This window comes from Myxocyprinus asiaticus, chromosome 34, assembly GCF_019703515.2.
Source record: "Myxocyprinus asiaticus isolate MX2 ecotype Aquarium Trade chromosome 34, UBuf_Myxa_2, whole genome shotgun sequence".
Taxonomy (NCBI): Eukaryota; Metazoa; Chordata; class Actinopteri; order Cypriniformes; family Catostomidae; genus Myxocyprinus; species Myxocyprinus asiaticus.
Genome location: NC_059377.1, coordinates 20225419 through 20249956, shown reverse-complemented (window position 1 = coordinate 20249956; position 24538 = coordinate 20225419). Strand labels below are relative to the sequence as shown.

The following is a 24538-nucleotide window of genomic DNA, read 5'->3' as shown; positions in this document are numbered from 1 at the left end:
CCATTTTTCCAGACTTTGCACAACTGCAAAGAATGTGCACCATGTATCATATGAACACCATGATGGCAGTATTTACAGAGAATTTCCAACTTATTCCGAGTGTGAAGGCTGGGGTTAATCACCGTTTTACTTGGAGATGCAGAAAAACATAGCTAAAAAATACATTGGCTTGTCTCTTGCAGCAAAAACATGTCCCAAACTGTTACCAGGGTAATATACTGCCTGGCCAAAAAAAAAAAAAAACATTGCTGTTTGGATTTAAATAAGCAGATACTTAAGAGCCTATGATTGGATCATTATTGCAGTGATTCATATGTTTCAGATGCAGGGGCGGAGCCAGGAGTTTTTCACAGGGGTGGCCTGGCAGGGGCCAGTGATCAGTCTGTAGTGGCACAGAAATTTCAGGCAGCATTTCCGTATCGTCGGGGGGGGGGGGAGATACAGTGACATCCGGGACAGAGAGGTGCGGCGACCTTGGTGTGTGCACGTTAAGACTCCTGTGTGTTGTGGTTGTACAGAGACAGTTCCACCTCTAAAAACTAAATTGTGCCCAAGACAAAAAATGACCATAGCGGCAGTTGCGAGTGGGGTGGCCAATGGGGTGGCCAGGCTTCGGTCCATGGTGGCCACGGCCACACCTGGCCACCCCCTAGCTCCGCCACTGTTCAGATGGAAACAATTCTTTTAACCCTAACTGATGCAGTGTGTAGCTTCTCATTTCTTAAACAACCATGTTTGAAGACTTATTCATGGTCACTGAAAAGATGTTACTATGTTTCAGAAGGGGCAAATTATTGGCCTGCATCAAGCAAACAAAACAACTAAGGAGATTGCTAAAATCACTGGAATTGGGTTAAGAACTATCCAACGCATTATTAAAACCTGGAAGGATAGTGGTGAACCGTCAGCTTCGCGGAAGAAATGTGGTCGAAAAAAATCTTGAACGATCATGATCGAAGTTCACTAAAACGCGTGATGAAGTCACATCATAAATAATCTACTGTAGAACTCACGGCTGTGTTTAATAGTGAAAGTAAGAGCATTTCCACACAAACAATGTGACGAAAGCTTACAGGACTGGGACTAAACAGCTGTCTGGCCACAAGAAAGCCACTTGTTAGTGAGGCTAATCTGAAAAAACTATTTCAGATTGGTAGGGAGCATAAGTTTTGGACTGTGGAGCAATGGAAAAGGGTCATGTGGTCTGATGAGTCCAGATTTACCCTATTCCAAAGTGATGGGCGCGTCAGGGTAAGAAAGGAAGCGCATGAAGCGATTCACCCGTCATGCATAGTGTCCACTCTATAAGCCTCTGGAGGCAGTGTTATGATCTGGGGTTGCTTCAATTGGCCAGGTCTAGGCTCAGCAATGTTATGCAGCAATAAAATGAAGTCAGCTGACTACCTGAATGTACTGAATGACCAGGTTGTCCCATCAATGGATTTTTACTTCCTTGACGGCACGGACATATTCCAGGACGACAATGCCAAGATTCATTGGGCTCAAATTGTAAAAGATTGGTTCAGGGAGCATGAGGAATCATTTTCACACATGAATTGGCCACCACAGAGTCCTTAACCCCATTGAAAATCTTTGGGATGTACTGAAGAAGACTTTACGGAGTGGTTCGACTCTCCCGTCATCAATACAAGATCTCGGCCAAAAATGAATGCAAATCTGGACGGAAATAAATGTTGTGACGTTGCATAAGGTTGTCGAAGCAATGCCAAGCAGAATGCGCACCGTAATCAAACCTAAAGGTGATCCAACAAAATATTAGAGTATGGAACTTTTTTGGCCAGGCAGTGTATTAACATATGTTAACATCAACGTGTAAGGTTTTCAGAAGGAAATATTTGCCTATAGAACCAGTCTTTTATAGGCAGGGCTAATGATAAGCAGGCCAAGACAGAATCTGCAGGCTTTTTTCACATTTTCTGCCCTGATTTTGGGGGGACATTTGCATAATTCTGAGTAATAGATTTACAGTCATATTGATAGCTTAAAACATAATGAAAGTAGCCAAAATACTGAATAAACAAACATGCAAGGGTCAGGGAATGAGAAGAACTCTGTGAATAACGGGAATTCAAATTTTGTGGAAATCTGGAGAAGAATTAAATGTGCAAATTCCTTGTGGGTCTGCTGCAATTGCATGCTTAAATATTCCATGCAATTTTCACATTGCCAGCGCAATACACAAGGAATGTTTGCATTTGTTTGCATTTGCCTGTCATCTCGAACAGCAAATGAGTCTTTTATAACATCCAACAAAAATATGTGATTTTGTATCATTAAGCAACAAATTTAGGTGGGGAAAAAGAGCCATTTAAAACTCCCTAAATGATAAAAGCCACCCAGTTTGCTTCTCTGAGAAGTTGCACAGTTTAAAGAGTGATGCTACCACATATACCAGCTCTCTCTCTCCCTCACTGCATTAAACCCTGGCAGGAAGCTACAGAATCTTTGCCAAACATCTGGCGCTTATGCCCACAGGAAATGGAGGGGAAGATGAGTGAATGCCTGAGAAAATAATGAATAACAAAAACTATTTTAGCCACATTTTTTTAAATGTTCGTCACCCCAAGAACAGGCCAGAAGGTAGATTTGACTGTATAAGTCAAAGGCAGAGCACACAAACCTTGAGAGGTTTTTTGCTTTGGTTCATTAGGGCAAGATTCGGAAATAAATATGCCTGCATCAAGGATGGATTAACCACCTGTCACAGTCTGTCTCCCTCATGTTCTTCAAGGACTCTTATTTTGAAGTTTTCCTCTGGACTACATCTCTCAGAATCCACTGCCCTCATCACTTCCATCTGTTTCCAATCCTCCTCACCTGTCCTCCATTCCATCATCAGTCATTGTTTGTATATATACCCTCCTGTTCTGTTGTTATTAAAGGATTTAAATTAGTTACTCCTGTATCTCCTCTCTTCCTCTTCCACTCCAAGAACCCAACGTTACAGAAGGTCTGACCGTACAAAATGGATCTAGCAGCTATGTTCACTCTATTGAGCCAGGCGGATTTACCCATTAGGGAATACTCCCTTTACTTCAGCGCCATTGCCAGCCTCACAGGTTTTGAGGACTCCCATCTCAAGTCAATAAAACAGATAGGTTTAACATATTACCGGTTGAGGGAATTGCCTGAGATGGGAGACTACACGTGGAGGGAATACGTGAGGTTAACCCTGGACACTTCTGAATTAGAGGATCCTCCTCTCCCTACACTGACCCCGGCTTAAATGGTCTCGGAGACCACTTCCACAGTGAACACCCCTTCCTCGAAGCCTTCCACGGCTCCTTCCTCAAAGCCTTCCACGGCTCCTCCTCGAAACCTTCCTCGGCTCCTCCTCCAATATCTGCCATGGTCAACGAGCCAGCACCCACACCTGCCATTGTCAAAGAGCCAGAGCCTATGCCTGTAGCCTCGACCGTCCCAGAGCCAGTGCCTGTACCCTCGACCATCCCAGTGCCAATGCCTGTTGCATTTACTGCCCCTGAGACAGCTCTCGCCAAGTTAATAGACCTGGACTTGCTCCCCGCCCTAGTTCCCACCCTAACTACCCTTCATCCTCTGCTGGTTCCAGCCAGCATAATGGACACCCTTGTTCCATCCAGTGCCCTGTCCCTTCCTCCTCCACTGGTTCCACTCAAGACATTTGCTCCTCCTCCTCCTCCTCCTCCTAGTCAGCCGGCTCCTCCCATGTCACCGGCTCGACCTTCGTTCCCTGCAAAACCATGGTCAAGCGGAACCTCAAACCCTCCGACTCTGCCTAGACCCTCCAAGCCCTGGACTCCGCCATGGCCCTTCGTTCCCTCTGTCCCACCTCGGCTCTATGTCCCTTTGTCTCCACTATGGTCCTTCAGCCAATCGGCTTCTCCGGGGTCCCTCGTCCCTCCAGCTCTACCTTGGTAAGTCAGTCACCTGGCCCCACCTTGTCTCTCCAATCCTCCAGCTACGCTTCATCACTCCGAGCCTCCTGCTTCATCAGGGACCTCCTTCCCTATGGCTCCACCTCAGCCCTCAGTCCCACCGGCTCCGCCTCTGTCCTCAGATCCCCCAGCTCTGCCTCGGTCCTCTGAGCATTTGGCGCTACCTCGGTCCTCCGAACGTTCGGCTCCACCCTGGCCCTTTGAGCCATCGGCTACTCTCCAGGCACCAAGTTCCCTGGCTCCGCCCCTCAAGCATCTCACGGGTCCACCTCCCTTGGCTCCACCTCCCTTGGCTCCGCCCTTAGAGCCTTCCATGGCTCCGCCTGCCTTCATTGAGCCTCTCCTAGCTCCACCCTCATACTCTCCCAGCCAGTGGTCAGCCCTCTTAGTGCCCTTACTCTCCAGGGAGGTGCAGCTAGCAGCACAACAACTCCCTGCTGCCAGCCTCCTTGATTACAACAGCTGAGAAAAGCCATCCAGCAACGGGTTGGTCGTAGCCCCGAGCAGAGTCGCCAGCACTTCAGATTGCTGAGCTTTGGGAGGCATGGCCGCCTGTTTGCCTTTGCACAACAGCTCCGGGATACCTGCCAGAAATGGTTGCTGGCCGAGGGAACCCACAGCACCGTGAACATCGTAGATCTGGTGGTACTGGAACAGTTCATCTCCCAGCTTCCCTGAGGAATGTCCGAGTGGGTCCAGTGCCACCACCTGGCATCACTAATGGAGGCTGTCCAGCTGGCAGAGGACTTCATGGCAGTGTTTCCAGGAGGCAGTGAAGCAGTGACTTTTTTTCCTCTCTCTTCTCTCTCTCTCCCTCCCCGGTCTCCTGAGTGGATATTCCAAAGGAAATCCTCACTGACCAAGGCACAACATTCATGTCACATACACTACGCAAATTGTAAGAATAATTAGGCATTAAATTGATTTGCACCAGCGTTTATCACCCGCAAACCGACGGGTTGGTCGTACAATTTAATAAGACCTTGAAAAACATGATTCGTAAGTTCGTACACGAAGATGCAAAAAATTGGGATAAGTGGCTCGAACCCCTGTTGTTTGCAGTATGAGAGGTCCCGCAAGCCTTCACAGGGTTTTCCCCATTCGACCTACCATGTGGGTGTCGGCCACTCAGCGTGCTCAACGTCATACAGGAAGCTTGGGAGGAAGGACCTTCGAATAGCAAAAACCAAATTCAATACGTTCTTGACCTTAGGGCAAAACTCTACACTTTGGGGCAGATAACACAGGAGAATTTGCTCAACACAATCAGTTGGAGACCTCGATAACGAGGTTAGGCGAAAGGATAGGGGAGGGGCACGTCAAATCTACCTCCTCAACCTCCTCAAACCATGGAGGGAGGTGGTACCTGTAGTCTCGGCGACGGTAGTTCTAGAGAGGGCGGAGCTCGGGCCGGAGTTGACTCCCAAACCAAAGTCGTTCACCCCAGTCCCTTGTGGAGACCACCTCTCACCATCGCAGCTTACAGACATTGCCCGGTTGCAAGCAGAATTCGTGGATGTGTTTTCACCCCTTCCCAGTCGCGCGAACCTTGTAGAGCACCATATTGAGACCACCCCGGGGGTGGTGGTTTGAAGCCACCCCTATCATCTTCCTGAACACAAGAAAAAGATTGTTCAGGAAGAATTAGAGGCAATGCTTGAACGCACAGTGATTGGGCCAGACCGGTAGTTCTGGTACCATAGAGCGAAGGCTCTGACCGGTTCTGTGTTGACTACCAGAAAGTGAACGCGGTGTCCAAATTTGATGCTTATCCAATGCCGCAAATTGACGAGTTACTCGATCAGTTGGGCATGGCTCAATTTTACTCTACGCTGGACTTGAAAAAGGGTTATTTGGCAGATCCCTTTAACTCCAATATCCTGAGAAAAAAAACGGCTTTTTCTACACCGTTCGGATTACACCAATTCGTGACGCTTCCATTTGGTTTGTTCGGAGTCCTGGCCAAGTTTCAGCGCCTCATGGACAAGATCCTCAGACCGCATATGGCATATGCCACCGCATATCTAGACAATATCATCATTTATAGTAATGACTGGCGGCGGCATATGCAACATCTGAGGGACTCACGGCCAACCCGAAGAAGTGTGCAATTGGGTGAGTGGAAGTTAGGTATCTGGGGTTCCACTTGGGTCATGGGCAGGTGTGTCCACAAGTTAACAAAACCACTGTTTTCCTGAAGGTAAAGTCCACACTTTGTTGGGGGCCGCTTTTACATGCTCCTGACTTCTCTCTCCCCTTTATTTTACAGACTGATGCATCTGACAGGGGGCTAGGGACAGTGCTCTCGCAGGAGGTGGGAGGGGAGGAATGGCCAGTGCTGTTTATTAGTCGCAAGCTCTCCTTCAGAGAGACAAAGTACAGTACCAACGAGAAGGAGTGTCTTGTGATTAAGTGGGCTGTTCTGGCCCTCCGCTACTACCTGCTGGGGTGGGTCTTCACCCTATGTTCTGATCACGCTCCTCTGCAATGGCTCCACCGCATGAAGGATACTAACACATGGATCACCCGTTGGTATCTGGCTCTTCGGCCCTTTAAATTCGAGGTGGACTGCACAGACCAGGGGCGCAGATGGTTGTGGCTGTCTTTCTCTCCAGAAATGGGGTGGGGGGGTGGGGGTGTGGTCATGTGTCGGTCTGCGGGAGAGCAGTAAGGCTCGTCACCTGGGTTGTGAGTACTCTAACACCTGTCTCTAATTATAGTGATGGCAGTGTACTGGCCCATGGGCCTCTCAGGTCTTAATCCGTTCTTGGCCTGCATATTCACAGTTAGATGCACCCAGAATTGGCCTGCAGGAAATGTTTTTTATTTTATATATTCTATATATTTTTAATATATATATATATATATATATATTTTTTATTCCATGTAACATTTTTATTTAAAGGTGAAAAGTCTCATTTCTGCACTACTAGTTGCATCAAACTTAATGCAAAAATAATTACTTTAAACTGGTTTTCAAACAGGTTTCATGAACACTCCCCACATCATCCAGGTCATCCTTGCAAATGGCTTAAACCAGGAGAGGCAAATGTATTTACATATTGATTAGAATTACAAACTTCATCTTTACATAAAATTCCATCCCAGAGTTCTTAAAAGTGTTCATTGGGAGGCTGAAAATGGTGCAAACTACTAACCTTAGTTTTTTGTGTGGAGTTAGGAAGATGAATGTCATATATCCCATTTTCTGTAACTCCAGATTTAAACATCTCAGCACAATCTCTGAACTTCACCATCTCAGTAGGAGCAGAAATATCTGGAAGGGCAAAGAATAGTTTTAGGTTGTGAAAGGTACACTATATTGCCAAAAGTATTCGCTCACCCATCCAAATAAATGAATTCAGGTGTTCCAATCACTTCCATGGCCACAGGTGTATAAAATGAAGCACCTAGGCATGCAGACTGCTTCTACAAACATTTGTGAAAGAATGGGCCGCTCTCAGGAGCTCAGTGAATTCCAGCGTGGTACTGTGATAGGATGCCACCTGTGCAACAAGTCCAGTCGTGAAATTTCCTCACTACTAAATATTCCACAGTCAACTGTCAGTGGTATTATAACAAAGTGGAAGCGATTGGGAATGACAGCAACTCAGCCACGAAGTGGTAGGCCACGTAAAATGACAGAGCGGGGTCAGCAGATGCTGAGGTGCATAGTGCGCAGAGGTCGCCAACTTTCTGCAGAGTCAATCGCTACAGACCTCCAAAGTTCATGTGGCCTTCAGATTAGCTCAAGAACAGTGCGTAGAGAGCTTCATGGAATGGGTTTCCATGGCCGAGCAGCTGCATCCAAGCCATACATCACCAAGTGCAATGCAAAGCGTCGGATGCAGTGGTGTAAAGCACGCCGCCACTGGACTCTAGAGCAGTGGAGACGCGTTCTCTGGAGTGACGAATCACGCTTCTCCATCTGGCAATCTGATGGACGAGTCTGGGTTTGGCGGTTGCCAGGAGAACGGTACTTGTCTGACTGCATTGTGCCAACTGTGAAGTTTGGTGGAGGGGGATTATGGTGTGGGGTTGTTTTTCAGGAGCTGGGTTTGGCCCCTTAGTTCCAGTGAAAGGAACTCTGAATGCTTCAGCATACCAAGAGATTTTGGACAATTCCATGCTCCCAACTTTGTGGGAACAGTTTGGGGATGGCCCCTTCCTGTTCCAACATGACTGCACACCAGTGCACAAAGCAAGGTCCATAAAGACATGGATGAGCGAGTTTGGTGTGGAAGAACTTGACTGGCCTGCACAGAGTCCTGACCTCAACCCGATAGAGCACCTTTGGGATGAATTAGAGCGAAGACTGTGAGCCAGGCCTTCTCGTCCAACATCAGTGTCTGACCTCACAAATGCGCTTCTGGAAGAATGGTCAAAAATTCCCATAAACACACTCCTAAACCTTGTGGAAAGCCTTCCCAGAATAGTTGAAGCTGTTATAGCTGCAAAGGGTGGGCCGACGTCATATTAAACCCTATGGATTAAGAATGGGATGTCACTTAAGTTCATATGCGTCTAAAGGCAGGTGAGCGAATACTTTTGGCAATATAGTGTATGTTTAAAGTACATTGAGTAATAACACAAGTGCAATTTATGGTCACACTTTCAACCTAGTCTCATAGAATGAATGTTATTATAACTACATTTTTGCAAATTGACTTTTACATGCTAAATTCTACATTCCGCTGCAGTTTTCTGGTGAAATTAACACTACAGGTGCTAAAACAACTTTGTGTTTTATTCACTTTCACACAAATCTACAACGGCTGATTATGACTTTGTAAACACTTATTTTTCGCACTATTACTCACACACTGCTATGTTATCATACCGAAACACTTTTACTATAACGCATAATTTGAAAAATGATAGGTTTTAATGCTTTTATTACAAACTCACCTACATTTAGGTGAGTACTAGCTTCTGCGGTAGGTCACTTCACAAATGTTGGACTTTGAATTCAGATGACCGCGGCTCGAGACCAGTCAAGCAAGCAAGCTGACACTTGAGATCCAAGTGTTACAGAAGTGACACGAGATGACGTGGTTGCTTCAGAAAATTTGTTTTTTATTTCTCATTTTGTTTTTGGACACTATAGGTTAGGTTAAGGTGTTGATTTAGGATAAGGATGCCTGTTAAAGTTTTAGATTAGGGAGGAATGCTTTACTCATTAAAACCTCTATCTAATATCCACCTTAAAAACCTCATCTGATTACAACACCATTTCACTCATTTTTGGCACCCCCTGCTGGACATTTCACTGAGAAACTGCAGCCACACATGTAATAAGGCACATCATTTCAGTTTGAAAAAATGTTGCCACGGTCACGTAATTATAATGAGATCAGGCTGCACACTTTACGTCAGTGTTCATGGTACAGTCTAATTGCATATGCAAGTGCTGAGTAATAATGACAACATGTCATTATTTAGTACTTATGCAATTTGTAATATTTTTTTGTAGAAGCTTGTAATTACATTGTTAATATTAATTCTTTTGTAATTAGGCATACTGACATGTAAAATGAATATGAACACTGTAATGCAACATGCTATCATTATATTGTATTTACCATTATATACTTTATATAGTTTGTATCGTAAAGTCTAAGGCTGTTAATTTAACACATTCATTTAGTAAACAAATTTATAACAATGTGATAAAAATAACACGGTTAATCATGCAGATCAATCAGAGCAGGCAGCAGCGAATGAGTAAGGAGCCGTGGTCCCGGGCTTGTGCAAATGGGGGCACATAAAGTCCCAGTGGTATAGCCTACTAATTACTTATCTCACCCATAGCATTTTATCCTGGGTCCCATGAATTTAAGCAGTGGCATATGCAGCTAAAATTATGTGAATTGGCACTAACCGTTACAGTGGTTGACCATAGCCAGTAGCTGCTGCACTGTATCTGTGAGTGTGGCCTGCTGGCGTTGGAGCAGGGTGCTGTTATGGGTGGAGCTGGCCAGTTCACCTTCCAGCAGGTTGACCAGGTGACTCTGTCTGTCCAGTAGCTCCAGCAGCTGCTGTTTCTCCTGCTGGATGGCCTGCAGCGCTCTGCTGTGTCTGGCCTCAATGGTAGCAAAGCGCTGTTCCAGGTAGCTGAGGAGAAACAAGTGGCTGGTTCATAATTTTACTGATTGTAAGAAAAAAAAAAAAAAAAAAAAAAAATATATATATATATATATATATATATATATATATATATATATATATATATATATATATAAAATATATATATATACCATCCAGACCCAGGATATATATATATATATATATATATATATATATATATATATATATATATATATATATATATATATATATTATAAGTTGCACCTGATTCAGAAATTGTGCCTACAGTATATAGACACAAACATTTTGGCTTATTTTATTAATTATCAAATAAAATCCTAACTTTTTATACTTCACTCTGTCTGTAAACAATTGCTTGTTTGTTTGCACATCTCTTTGAGAGCACAGATGACACGCTTGAACAAGATTACATATGACACACCTCTGTGAGACTGAGGGGCTGTAGACCTGTAAACACCACACCAAACTCCTAATAAAGACAATAGATCCCACAGGTCTGATATTTATGACTCCAACTTATGACTTTGCAGCAGTTTTTTATTAAAACAATCCACCCACCCAGATTGAACAAGCTACTTTCAGTAAGTTGAAAGATGAATTCCCAAAATCTTTTTATCGCTTGCTGTTTGAGTGCTACCAGCATGCATTCTTTTCATGTTCTCTGCTCTTGGGCATACCTTGTCATGTTACCTTAAAAATTCACTAAATTGTTTTTCGAATGACTTGTTTTTCTTAATTTGTAGATTTGTGCTACTTCTTTAAAGAAACTTTTCTCAAATTCTGTTCAACAATATTTCAGTTGTAATTAAATTACCTTTCCTCAATTTCAGAGGAAAAGTTTAACTTTCCACAAAAAGCTTGCATATTTTAATTGGGCTTAGCAGATAGATGCATTATTGCAGAATTATGCTTCCCCAAAGACCAACAGAGGAAGATGAAAACATATTTCTTTTATTTCTGCTTGACAGCCAGTTTAACAGAGTTCCGTTCTGTATATGGTGCAGCATATTTTTTTTTTTTTTATTGGAACATCATTATAAGGTCATAAAAACACACAGATGTGAAGCATGTGGTGATCCGTGTTTTTTAAGGCACACATACGTATTTTCAGTTTTTGAAATGATAAACACCTGGGACAAACCGAAAAATACCTCTCTTTTATGATTGATGACCTGTCTTTGACCCTGTTTATACCTGGTATTATTCGTCTTGGGTGATCCTATCACAAGAGGACAGGTGTAAATGAAGCTCCAATGTGATGTTATGGTTGGATAGGTGGCCCAGGGACATGGCAACATCACATTTGTACTGAAAATATAATGCATTCTAATGCATCTAGTTAAACATCAAAGGACTATCTACTCAAGGGTGATGTGTGTAACTTTTAAGATGTTAAAATCATTTCTCCTATCCCAGCTTAATATGCACAGACAACTGTAAATGATCAATTTGTAGATGGATTAAAAAGTGAAAACACTTTGTAGTGCTTTCAAAATAATGTTCTGGGCAGCATTTCCCAAAAGCATCGTAAGCCTTAGTAGACCATAGAAACCATTTGCGCCAGTGGTTTCCACGATCAGCTTAAGCTTGTGATGCTTTTGGGAAACGTTGCCCTGTTTGTTTGAGCATCCCTGCCAGCCCGACATAGCAACATTTGCTCAACCAATGGCATGAGCTTGGGGTAGGGATATCTAAAGTGCTCCACAACAGAGCTTCACAGTATACATGAAAACAAAATCTGTCATTACTTGTGGCACAAGGCTGCTACAGCTAAATGACAGCATACTGATATTCTGTACACTCTTGCTTGAACACACCTATAGTATTATATTTGCAATTTGCCTAGGTGATGCTAGTGGCAAAGAAATTACACTCGTCACCTTTACACACGTAATCATTGCACCAAAATAAGGGTTTTACATTTTTAAGTTATGAACCTCTCAATTTCAGCATAGATCAGCTCTCACCACAATTTTGAAAAATGGTAACTTACAGTTCCACTTGAGGAACTAGTGTCAAAACCTCTAACAAATGTATGCAACAAAATGTACCAAAGCTTTTGTAAACTCACAATACAATCCACAAATATACATTACTGTACAAAAGTTTTAGGCACTTGTGAAAAATGTTGTATAGTGAAAATATTTTCAAAAGTAATGACATAAATAGTTTTGATCGATCAATTAATGTCATACAAAGTGCAGTAAACATAAAAAAAGCTAAATTAATATTATGTGTGACCCCCCTTGGCACCAATTATCCTGGGTACACCTGGACACAGTTTTTTTAAGTTTCTTGGCAGATATGATGTTTCAAACATCTTGAATAATTCGCCACAGTTCTTCTATCTATTTAGGCTGTCTCAATTACTTCTGTCTCTTCATGTAAGTCAGACTGACTTGATGTTCAGTGGGGGGCTCTGTGGGGGCCCATGCCATCTGCTGCAGGGCTCCCTGTTCCTCTATTCTATTCTATTCTATTCTATTCTATTCTATTCTATTCGCAAAAGAAATGTTTGGGAATCTAAAATCTATATTTTCTATTAACACACTAAAGCAGAAGATAAAAATAACCATGTAAGGACAAATGTTTTTGTGAAAAATCTTATGTGCCTAAGACTTTTGCACAGTACTGCACATAGTTCATTAAAATATGCAATTCATTCCACATATATATCCCAAGTATTTTTTGTATTTGCACTCCTGTTTGCAAACCACTGCTAATGCAAATGAGGGTGTGACTAAGATGCTGCACAATCCCAGAAGGCTCACCTGTTTTTGTCATTGAGGCGGGACACCTCCTGGGTCTGTTCTAAGAGCTGCTTCTCCAGCCGGTTAGCGGTGAGAGAGTGTTCCAGCAGCTGGATCTCCAGACGACTGGTTTGGTTCAGCACCTACAAACATGACAGACAAGCGGAAAGAGAAGTTACTTTTAGAATATTTGAAGACATGGGAGAACGATGCCGATTTTCTTGTCCAACTAGTATGTTTTTCATCTTAGCTTAAATGCAGATGTACAGGATAGTTTTTTTTTTGTTTGTTTGTTTTTTTTTTTTGTTTTGTTTTGTTTTGTTTTGCAAGAGAATGGTGTTGTAGTAAAGGTAGTACCAGATGTTGAAATGCTTGCAAAGTTGCCTACAACTTTATCCAAGCACTTTGCTTGGAGCAGCATTATTGTAAATAAATGCATGTTAATCAATATGAATCAGGTATTCTGTAAGTTTTTGAAGCCGCAGATAAGCCTCCAAAAAGTTACACATAGATCATGAGTAGGTGATTATCCCAGCACGCCTGTTTCTCCAAACAGCTGCGTATTTTTTTATTTTTTTTTAAAGTAACTCTAACACAACAAACATATGCTCTGACAAAAGCAGTCCAATATTTGTTCAGGCTGTATCATGATGTTCAATGAACTGCTGACAAGAGATTAAAAGACACAATGAAAGCAAAAACATATTAGTGTGAAATGATCACTCTTTGAGTGGATAAACACTATGTCTGTTTTAGTTGGGCTGTTTTCACTGTCTCTCTTATTCTCTTCCAACACTACTTAACATGACCACTTAACCCTACCTCTGTTGGCCAATGCTTGGACTCAATTATGAATTCAGATAAGTGAAAAAAAACACACACACACACAGACACACTATTTAGAATGGCAAGCATTACTTTGAGTGTCAATTGTGATAGACTGAGGCCTAATTTTGTCCACTCACTGAACTGTGCAAGGTTAAATATTGAGGTCCTGGGAGATCATTTGTTTGCAAGTCACAAATACAAATTATTGAGCAGTTTGCATATTATAACAAAGATATTTGCACAAATAATGGCATGAAAAGTGAAGTGATCCCACTTTTCATGGTTGCTTGTCTTGCCTATGTGGGCAAGTGAAAAATGGCTCATTTTTTAGACAACTGCCTAAGGTAAGAGCAGATTACTTTTGAAAGCACAACACAGTTTCAAAATTCATGTTTGAGGTATGACTGTGTGTAATCTACAGTATGTTGTGGAACAAAGTGGGAAAGTCTCTTCAAGTAATGTTAACCACAGACCTTATTTTACACATAATCAAAAACTATCATTCTTAAAACACATTGTAAATTAGCCACCTACAATTTTATGTCACGACTGAACAGTTCTATACAGTGGTGTTATTTATTTCTCTAGATGCTGTCAGACTCATTTGATTAGCCTCACCTGTGTCTCCACATCTGTCAATTTGCGTGTGTTCTCTGCTGATTGGCTCAGAAGATTGGTTCCTATCTCCAGCATGGTGGCTGTCTGGGTGTGAATGACACTCCGTTCCATCTCTGATCGCACGTTCTCCTGAATATAGTTCTCCAGCTGTAAACATGGCAGAAGACACTTCAGCAAACATGCACCAACATATCCATCTATTACACTTGTTATCCACAAACCCAAAGACTTTTCAACATTGGGAGACATGAAAGTATGCAAATCTAAATTGTGGGTGTTTCTCAGTGTGCGTTCTTATGTTTTCTTCCATTCTCATGGACTCGTTCAACGTCATCATCCACTGCCGAAGTTCAATTCCAATACTCAAGAACGCAAGTACAGAGAATGCATAAAATTACACATATATGTTCTTTATCAGACCAAATATCGAGGATGCATCAGAATGTTACTTGAGGACAATAACCCATTTAAAGTCCTAGAAGAATTCTTTCTATGTGTTTCTCTCTTCGTATTTCTGTCTCTCACTCTCTTTTTTTAGAGGGTATGTCAGTGATTCTTGGCTGCTTTAAACTGGTGGAGATGAAGGCTGCATAAGCAAGCAGAAACAAGAGCTGAGATCTGTCTGAAGATATTATTCTGGATTAGAACACAGTGTTAAAAAGGGATGTTGAGTAGCCAAAAAATGACAATTTTCTGGGTACTCACTGTGTAACATCCACATTAAGACATGTTCCTGTCTGATATAGAGGTGGTTTATTCACATCTAAAACTTGAGCCAGAACAAATGAACCCTTATTTTGGTTTGTTGTGCCAGGACTATGAAACAAGAAAAAGGCTTCTACATTGTGAAGCAAGATGGATTTATTATTATGACTGTATACAACCAAAAGGCTTGCAGGAGGAACTCCAACTTTCTCGTTTTCTTTGACTTGAATATATGAGTTTCTGTGTGTACACTTTTATGCAGTTTAGTCATGTGAACTCTCTGAAAGATTTAGCATATTAATGTGGGTATGGCATATTGATAGGATATAGGTCATGACAGACTAGATCTGCTCCACTGCTGCTGCTGTAGAGCAAGTACGGAGACTTGCTACTGCTAGTGCATATACAGACATACTGAGTTAAGTATGTGGACATTTTTTTTTTAAATTATTATTATTATTTTTATTTGTTACTGCAAAGATTTCGAAGATTGGATATCAATTCCTTATAAAATGTTGATGTGTTATACTCTATCAGAAAAATAATAGGACTTGGAAAGATCACTGGTATGTATCAGAGAAATGGTGATGCTGAATATGGTGTGTGTAGGAATTGAAGTCCCACCTTTCAGTTAAAAGAACCAATCACCTTTTTTAGATAGATACAGTATCACTTGTTAGTTTACCCAAAAACGCACTTGTGCATTGTCCAATGCAGCCTACATTTTTTTTTTTTTTTTTTATGATCTGAGCTGATGAAGCACAGTTTATGATTGTTGTCAGATTTGATTATAGAGTTGAAATACGTTAATTGATCGTAATCATTACCAACCGTTTTGGAGATTTTGGTCTATTCCCATTTTAAGACGGGAACTGTACTTTTATCCCGCTTGTATCCAATAGAAGGACAGACAATAGCTGCCAAGAAGCTTTACGAACATGGTTGATAAGTGAACTGACTTGACTTAAAGTGATTTTGACTCAGTGCTATCGTTGTCTCTATAAATAGCAGATTCTATGATATAATGCTCATTTTATTGTTTTTCTCATTTCTGAGTGTTATGATTGGGAAACTTTGATTTTATTGGTGACAGTAGTATGTTGTATTTTATCTATTTTTATTTGTCATGACCATGTGATATGACATTTCAATCATGTGACATGATTCATATTAATCATGTCAGCTGCTCATTACACAAGGTGCACAAAGTAAACCGATCGTTCCGGACTTGAAGTGCATGTCGGTTAGAAATTTTATATGACTTTAGACGGTGCCACCGCCACATCACTGTGATGTTTGTCATCAAAATACCTTAGATGGCGCAGGTGCTCCAGAGTAGCTGCATAAGCTCTGAAGACAACACAGCTTATTCACGACTGACCAGACTCACCAATGACAATGGTGAAGTGCATTGTATGGGCTGGGTTTTTAATGGCATACTACACATACTACTCTTACTACTTCTGCTATTTTATATGTGGCAGAAATAGTAAGAGTAGGATGGTAGTATGCCATTAGTTGTTTAATCTGACATCTTCTGTTCCGCTAAACTCTCACAAATCTGCGTTCTTATAACTGTACATGTTTACATCATGTTATATTATGTTTATCATAGTAATATCATGTTTGTTTATTTAAAAAAAACTATTTAAAATGATTAAAAACACTGACTGGTATTAAAATAATATAGGCTTTCTTCATGTGCACACAGCACATAGCCTTTTCAAATTAATAATTTTTTTGGTTATTATATATCAAATTCAAACCTCTGTCCAGGGTCTGAAATGAACCTTTTAGCCCACCAGCCAAGATGGCTGGTAGATGAAAAACTTTAGCAGCCAGTCAGGTTTCTTACCGGTCATTTTGTTTTATTTATATATATATATATATATATATATATATATATATATATATATATATATATATATATATATAATATACAAAAAAGTGGATTTTACAGACATGAGAGACAAATAAACAATACCGTAAGCATGTTTAAAAGTGAACTGCTTTTTTAAAGAATTGTATTGTATTGTATTTATTGTTTATGGAATATTTAATTGCCAGAAAGTCCATTTAGAATTATTTTTCAGATTATTCACTTATTACAACAAAACTAAATTTGTATTTTGAACAACATGTTGTCACATGAACGACCAGTAAGTAACTCTCATGAGTTTCATAAGTACACATAACACAATAATAGTTCTTGGTTTATTTGGAGTAAGTCAATTAATTCAGTCAGCTCCAACTGATTCATAAGTCTTTTTGATTCACTAAAAAGAGCTAACTAGAGATGTCCTCATACCTATTTTTATTTTTTATTTTTTCTGAAATCCATATCAACAGTTTACTTCAATGTTAACATCAAAATTGTGTCTAAAAAATGAATAAAATAAAATTGTAATCAAATAAAAATAGAACAATTCATTTTAAACATAATATTGTATTATTTTTATCAAATGAAGTGGTTTTATTCAGAACCTCACAGCACAATCCAAAATTCAACATTGGAGTTATTTTTGTCAGATAAAGTGCTGCATAACAGAGCATCACATGTGTGAGATATTGCTTAGCTGTTGTGTGTGAAAATCCCAGGAGATCAGCAGTTACAGAAATACTCAAACCAGCCCATCTGGCACCAACAATAATGCCATGGTCCAAATCACTGAGATCACTTTTTTCTCCATACTGATGGTTGATGTGAACATTAACTGAAGCTTCTGACCCGTATCTGCATGATTTTATGCACTGCACTGCTGCCACACGATTGGCTGATTAGAAAATCCCATGGATTATTGTTGGTGCCAGATGGGCTAGTTTGAGTATTTCTGTAACTGCTGATCTCCTGGGATTTTCACGCACAACAGTCTCTAGAATTTACTCCGATTGGTGCCAAAAACAAAAAGCATCCAGTGAGCGGCAGTTCTGTGGACGGAAATGCCTTGTTGATGAGAGAGGTCAACAGAGTATGGCCAGATTGGTTCGAATTGACAAAGTTTACAGTAACTCTGTACAATTGTGGTGAGAAGAATAGCATTTCAGAATGCTATTCTGAGATGCGGGTTAGTGCTGTTTTGGTGACACAAGGGGGACCTACACAATATTAGGCAGGTGGTTTTAATGTTATGGCTGATCAGTGTATATATACTATATATTTATCTCATTAAAAGTCTTTGTGGTTTAATAATCACACTATGAGATAACATGATTTTAATTTGTATGCTGAATGTTAACGGAATGACAATCGTACGTCGGATGGTATCAGAGCATTTTTACGATTATGAGTACATGTCATGAGCTGCTAACTGAGAATTTCGATGAGCAGCGGGACTAGCTAATGAGAGCTGTTTCATGTAAAGACCTGCAACCTTACCGACTGAAGACCTAAAGAGCCCATTGATGACAAAATTGGAACATGTTACATTATTTTACAAGCTGACATAAACTGATAAAAAAAGCGTGCGCCAGAGTGGCTGGCATATGACTCCGCAAAATTCGCCAGCCAAATAGAAAATGTATCCCCATTTGGTGCTTGGCAGGTGTTAATTTTGGACCCTGCCTCTGTCTATCTGAATTCCACTTTGTCTGCAATAAAAAAAGCAAACATTGCACAGTCTTCTGTGACTGATGTACTGTAGGTTCAACAACACAACGGGAAGCGCCAAGTGTCTGGCTTGATGGCTCTATTTTCAACTCCTCTTCCTCCTCGGCAACTGGCAAATCTTGCCAATCGGTAAGGAGAGGCATTGTTTGAGTCGAACACACCTATAATCTTGTGTAATAATCTTATGAAAACATATGTGTAAGCAGGGTTGGGAGGGTTACTTTTGAAATGTATTCCACTACAGATTACAGAATACATGCTGTAAAATGTAATTTGTAACGTATTCCGTTAGATTACTCAAGGTCAGTAATGTATTCTAAATACTTTGGATTACTTCTTCAGCACTGGTAGATTTTTTCACTTGTTTTGACTATAAAAACTCTGCCAGTACAGTAAGACAAAATACATGTTAAAAAATACATTCTCTGAAAAACCTAAATATCTTATGCAGTGTTGTTTCTAAAACAAGATCAATCAAATTGATCTCATTTTAAAGATTTTTAGATATTTCTACAGGAAAACAATACAAAAATGATTATCAAGAATATGATTTTTGCCCTAATATCAAAGGTTTTACTAGAAAAAAAGAAATTATGACCTAACGTGAATTTTCTTGATAAAAAATATGATCGTGCCTGGTAACGTGCATGTAAAATGGCTAGAAATAGTATTTTAGCTTAGCGTAAAGCTGACAAATTACACAAGGTTTATTTATATTTCTTCTGCTCCAAACATACTTCAAACTTACTTCTCTGTCTGCTCGTATGAATGTAACACATCGTGTTTCACCGCTGTTCAAATGCACTTTGGATCGCATCATTTATATGTATAAATGTTTTCCATCTGAAAGGACTAAATATTAAATGAAACAAATGACAATAAAATGCAAAGTAATCTCTTTAGTAATCAAAATACTTTTTGATTGTAACTGTATTCTAAACACCAGTGATTTAAATTGTAACTGTAGTGGAATACAGCCAGAATAGAAGCCAGATATAAGTTCTGTGTTAGGAGGATTTGTGTTGATCGCTATCTTAATAACTCAGCTTATTCAGTTTTATGCCCTGTTATGAATCGAATTTCATTCTCATATAATCAATTAATAGGTTGCCATCTGATTGTGATTGTAAATCTAAGGCAACTAATTTAACACACTTGCTTAGGGGACATAAGGGGACCTCTGTGCTGAAGTATTAGTCTAATATGATTCACAAAAGTCCAGGAGAGATGACAAAGAAACAGAGCATGGTCGGCAAATGAAGGAGACCTACACCGCGCAAAGGCAAAATGCAGTAACAACACTGTCCAAATTGAGCTATGACCAAAATTGTGCTCTAAATCTGTAATCTGTCCCATGACTGACGGGTTTGGCTAAACTATCTCAGATTCAGAGGAAATGGAGTGTGAAAACCACAGTAATGAGAAAATGCACACTAAAAGACAGTAACTTTGAAGCCATGTTTCTCAGTTTTAGTGTTGGCATAATTACTGTATTTTGCCTTCGTAGGACAATACAGTTGTTGAGGATACTTGGATCTGCACAAAATGTCCTATACATTTAGCCTAAAACAGCATAAACATCTTCCATTATTGACCACCCACATGATTAAAAGTGATTCAATGGAGGCCTGGATGCTAAACAAAAATATCCCCTTCAAAATCTACTGGGATGTCCCTGTATTTTGTATGCTCCTCCCCTCTCATTGCAATTTAATTGATGAATATGCAGGACTAGCTTGTGTTTTCTTTTGGGGGGCTCTGGGAGACCCTGGGGGTCAGATAATCATGTGAGAGTATGGTGTGTGTGAAACGAATTGACGTCGCATGTGTGGCCTCTGTCCAGAAAGTCTACTAATGCATATGTAAAGCAGATCCTCTAAGGTGCTGAAAACCCAGTACAATCCACTCAGCAGCAGGCTAGAGGTCAACACTCTTCAATGCTCAGGAAGCTGTTGCTCCTAACTTGCATTGAACTCAATGACCAGAGAGGGAGTGAGATAATAATTTATACAACATTTGGCCTGCTGGTGAAAGAGTGCACATAGTCATGTCAAGAGGCTCTGTCTGGACTACTTTTTTATGGTTTGATATAGTAGTCGGTTTTGTTTTTTCTATAGCTTCTACTGTCCAGATTGTGTGGATCTTGTGCCAGATGTATGGACTGTAAAATATAAAGTGAGCCCACTTATGAGTGTTTTTGAAACTGTTTGTAATCCTTTGGCATCCAGGAGGATTTCTGGTGCACACACAGCACTATGCCTCCTCCATCTCCATATTTATGGACAGATCCAAGGAGAGGCATCAATAAGGAGACAGACTTAGCCCATAGTCTGGGTGAGGAAGCCTGGCTGGAATACCCTGAGACATGTAACACAGAGGCTTGAAAAGAGCCATGTGGTACTCAGCAAAGGAGTTCTCAACTGGTTATGCATCAAGATTCACATTTTACACTGGACATCAAGCGGCCACCCAACACAGTAGCAAAAATGTTTGTACAAGATGTCAACAAAAATGTATGTAGATTTACTCTCATGTTGTTCCAAATCCATTTGAATTAATTTCTTAATAAATTACTTAATAAAAATGAAAGATGTATTTATTTATTTTGGGGTTAACTATCCCTCTTAATCAAACATGTCTTGTTCCCATAAACCTGTGGGCCCAACAATGAGTAAAATTATTAAATGACAAAGGCTAATTAGGAAAATGTACAACAGCAGAAGTCTGATTTACCAGCCTAACACCTGGATCAAACATTTGGCCAAATATTCTATTAGAATTAGCCATATTACCTATAAGTGACAAATGAATTTGTGCCAGAAAAAACCATAGAGATTTACCTTTGATGTCAATAACAAAAGACTGGGGAAGTGATGTCTTCTCTCTTTTAAAAGTTGATAAGCCTATGTTATCCTAATGATGCATGATTATATGAGTATTTTCATTTGATACATGCATTTAGCATTGTTTTATCCCTGCTGTCCATGTTCTTTATCAAAACAGATATGGAGCCCACAAGTTGAGAATTACTTTAGGTGAAAATCTGATGAGAGTTTTTTGTTATTGCTGTCCAGAGGACCTAAATAACAGATTCTGCACATAGTGATTTGATGAGTAATGACCTTCTCATTGAAAACAGTGGCACATAGATAAACTTACTCAATTCAGTTGAATTAGGAAATGGTGGCGCCAGAATGTTATCAGACTTCAAAAATGACCTTCACTGCAAAAACAACATTTTCTCACTGATCCACACAATAATTTGCAGGGTTTAACTGCTGGTCTCTTTTAAAAGAGCAATATCACTGTCAAGCAGCAAGTTGCAAAGATAACTCTGAATTATCTTTGTCACAAACAAAATCAATTCTTCTGTTTTTATGAGAAAGCTTTTGCTCTGAAAGATGATAGAGAGAAATGCATTTAGCCCTAAATGGAGCCTAAATCCTTGTCTTTTCCATCAGGCCTTACGTGCACATGGGAATCATGGCTTCTCAGTGATCTTAAAACACACTTTTAGGTACTGACAAAACTGTCAGACAGACTTAAAGGATCTGTGCATCCAGGAAATCTTGCATAATCATGTTCAAGATTTAGCATGTAACTAGAGGAAGAGACATTTCCTTTTTTCAAATTCAGTACCTTTGTGAGTCACAAATTGTATTTTAACTGCACTGGGACACATAAATAATGTACATAAACTAAAAATACCTGCTCACCAGCATATGTTGTGTTTTGGAAGTTGCCAAAACTAACTTGGTTAACCAGCAACACCAGAAAAAAAAACAAACAAAAAAAAAAAAAAAATAACATGCTGGCCAACTAGCTAAGTTTTGTTTTGTTGAGAAGTATGGCCATACTGGTCCCAACAAAAAGGCCACAATCAAACAAGCACTTACCATTATAAACTAAATGGACTTAGCTAGTCTTTTCAGAAGGGATAAGAGAGTGAAACGCATTAAATAATGTTTAGGTTGATGTCACTAAGTCATAACCAACCCATTTTCATGACAAGTCATAATAATTAGTATGAGATGGTGAAATCATATGAAAATGGAGGACTATTACTCCCATAGAGAAAAATAAACAAACCAATACAAATTTTAGTTTAAACCCTAACCCACAACCCAAACCTAAACATAAAGTCTAACCCTTTAACCAAACCCTAAACTTAACCATTATTTTAATAGAAAAATAAGTGCTGTGTACCACTGAAGAAAGAGAAACATCAGGGTTTTTAACTAGCGTTCTTCAGATTTTTGTTAAGTTTAACCTCAAACCTAGCCAAACCCCAAACATAACCTTAACCATAAAGTCTAACCCCTTATCCCAACCCTAAACCTAACCATGATTTCAATAGGAAAACAAATTTAGTGTACCACATTAAAAAGAAAACATCTGGGTTTGGAGACGAAGAAATCATATTACAGGTTATTGACATACATCATCATTTGTCATATGCATTGCAAAAATAAATATGGAATGAATTACTAGTTTTGTTCACAGATGTTTCCTTCCTTAAAATAAAGTGTTAAATAAAAGGTAACTCTTTCTATGAAGCCCATATTTGTAATGCATTGTAAAGTCATTATAATGCAGTCATAATATCTCATAATACATCTTATTATATGTTATAACTTGTCATAAATAACTGTAACTACTGTTAAAATACATTATAATATTTTACTTATTCATAGTTATACCTAAAAGAGTATAATGCATTATAAAACAATAAACATCCAATTTTATCCTCAAAATTTGTAATGTAATGTATCATACAGTATATATTAGGTATTGTAAAAGTGCTGTCTTTCAAAAGCAGCATAGTGTAAACAGTTATAAGGATTGAAATGATCATATACCATTATAAGTGGTCTTGACCTGCTTTATGTAAAATTACAAAAGCAATGTCTTCTTATAAATAGTCATAATATTACCTTGTAATACACAATACATTACAAGTCAATCTTATATAATGGAAGTCATAGACAAATGCACAGAATACAAAAAGAAGAGTAAATTTTGAGCCAGGAAGAAAAACACTTGTAAAGCTACAAGGTCAAAACATATTTAATGTTTTGTAATATCTTATAACCAAGTAAAAATATCAGATTGATGTTAATAAGAAAACATTGCTTTTGTCACTTTACTAAAAGCACACTTAATATATATATAATAAAAATAGATATAATACATTATAATTTCTACAGATAAATTTGATGTCAGTCATGTTATGATGTATTTTATTCTAAAGATGTATAACTATGAATAGGTGAGTATTATAATGTATTTTAATTTTGGTTACAATTATTTATGAGAATTTACAACATATTACAGTATATGACACTTTATGGATGCATTATAAATATGGGCTTCATAGAAAGTGTTACCCTGATGGTTGACTGGTTGGCCTCTATGGGACTTAAAGTCGTACCTTTGATTATGATTTCGTCATCTCGCTCCAATTATTGTAGTCATGAGACAATGTTGGTCATTACCTTCTGCAGCCACTGTGTGTTGTTCTCTGTGGCACTCTCTAGGCTCTCTAACTTCCTTTCCTGCCAGGTGGGTTCAGCGTGTGAAGACTCAGGGGGCGAGGGTGAGTCCCGTTGGAGGAAGTTGGTCACCTGGAAGTCCCCAACAGGCTGACACTGCTCCACCTCTGGCAGGATAAAAGTGTAGCTGCAGGGGCCATGCTGCACCTGGTGTTGCCTTCTTTCCGAGCCAATCACCACATCTTCTGCCGCTGCCAGGTACCACAGAAACAGCAGCCAGCCCATTCCAGGAAAGGTTGATGGTAGGAAAGGTATAATTCAAGGATGAAATGGTGTAGGAACTTCTATGGAAGCAGGTCGGATGAGAGAGCTTCAATGGGATTACAACTTGTCCAGACTTTTGTAAAGTTAGACGTTTTTAAGTTCTGCTCCTCGGCTTCTTCTTCTTTTCGTTTTTCTTAGTTTGAAGGGTCGCTCCAGGGAGATCTTTTT

General features: G+C 39.7%; 1 protein-coding gene across 1 annotated transcript in view; it reads right to left on the bottom strand.

Annotated features, from left to right (window-relative positions):
• LOC127425209 (angiopoietin-2-like) overlaps window positions 1-24331 on the bottom strand; it is a 40397-nt gene extending 16066 nt beyond the window's left edge. The window contains exons 1-5 of the mRNA XM_051670930.1: window positions 24050-24331; window positions 14243-14389; window positions 12818-12939; window positions 9820-10052; window positions 7097-7215 (exon numbers count right to left, since the gene is read on the bottom strand). Of these exons, the coding sequence (XP_051526890.1) occupies window positions 7097-7215; window positions 9820-10052; window positions 12818-12939; window positions 14243-14389; window positions 24050-24331 (903 nt within the window). The remainder of the gene's footprint in view (window positions 1-7096; window positions 7216-9819; window positions 10053-12817; window positions 12940-14242; window positions 14390-24049) is intronic.
• Window positions 24332-24538: the final 207 nt, after the last annotated feature.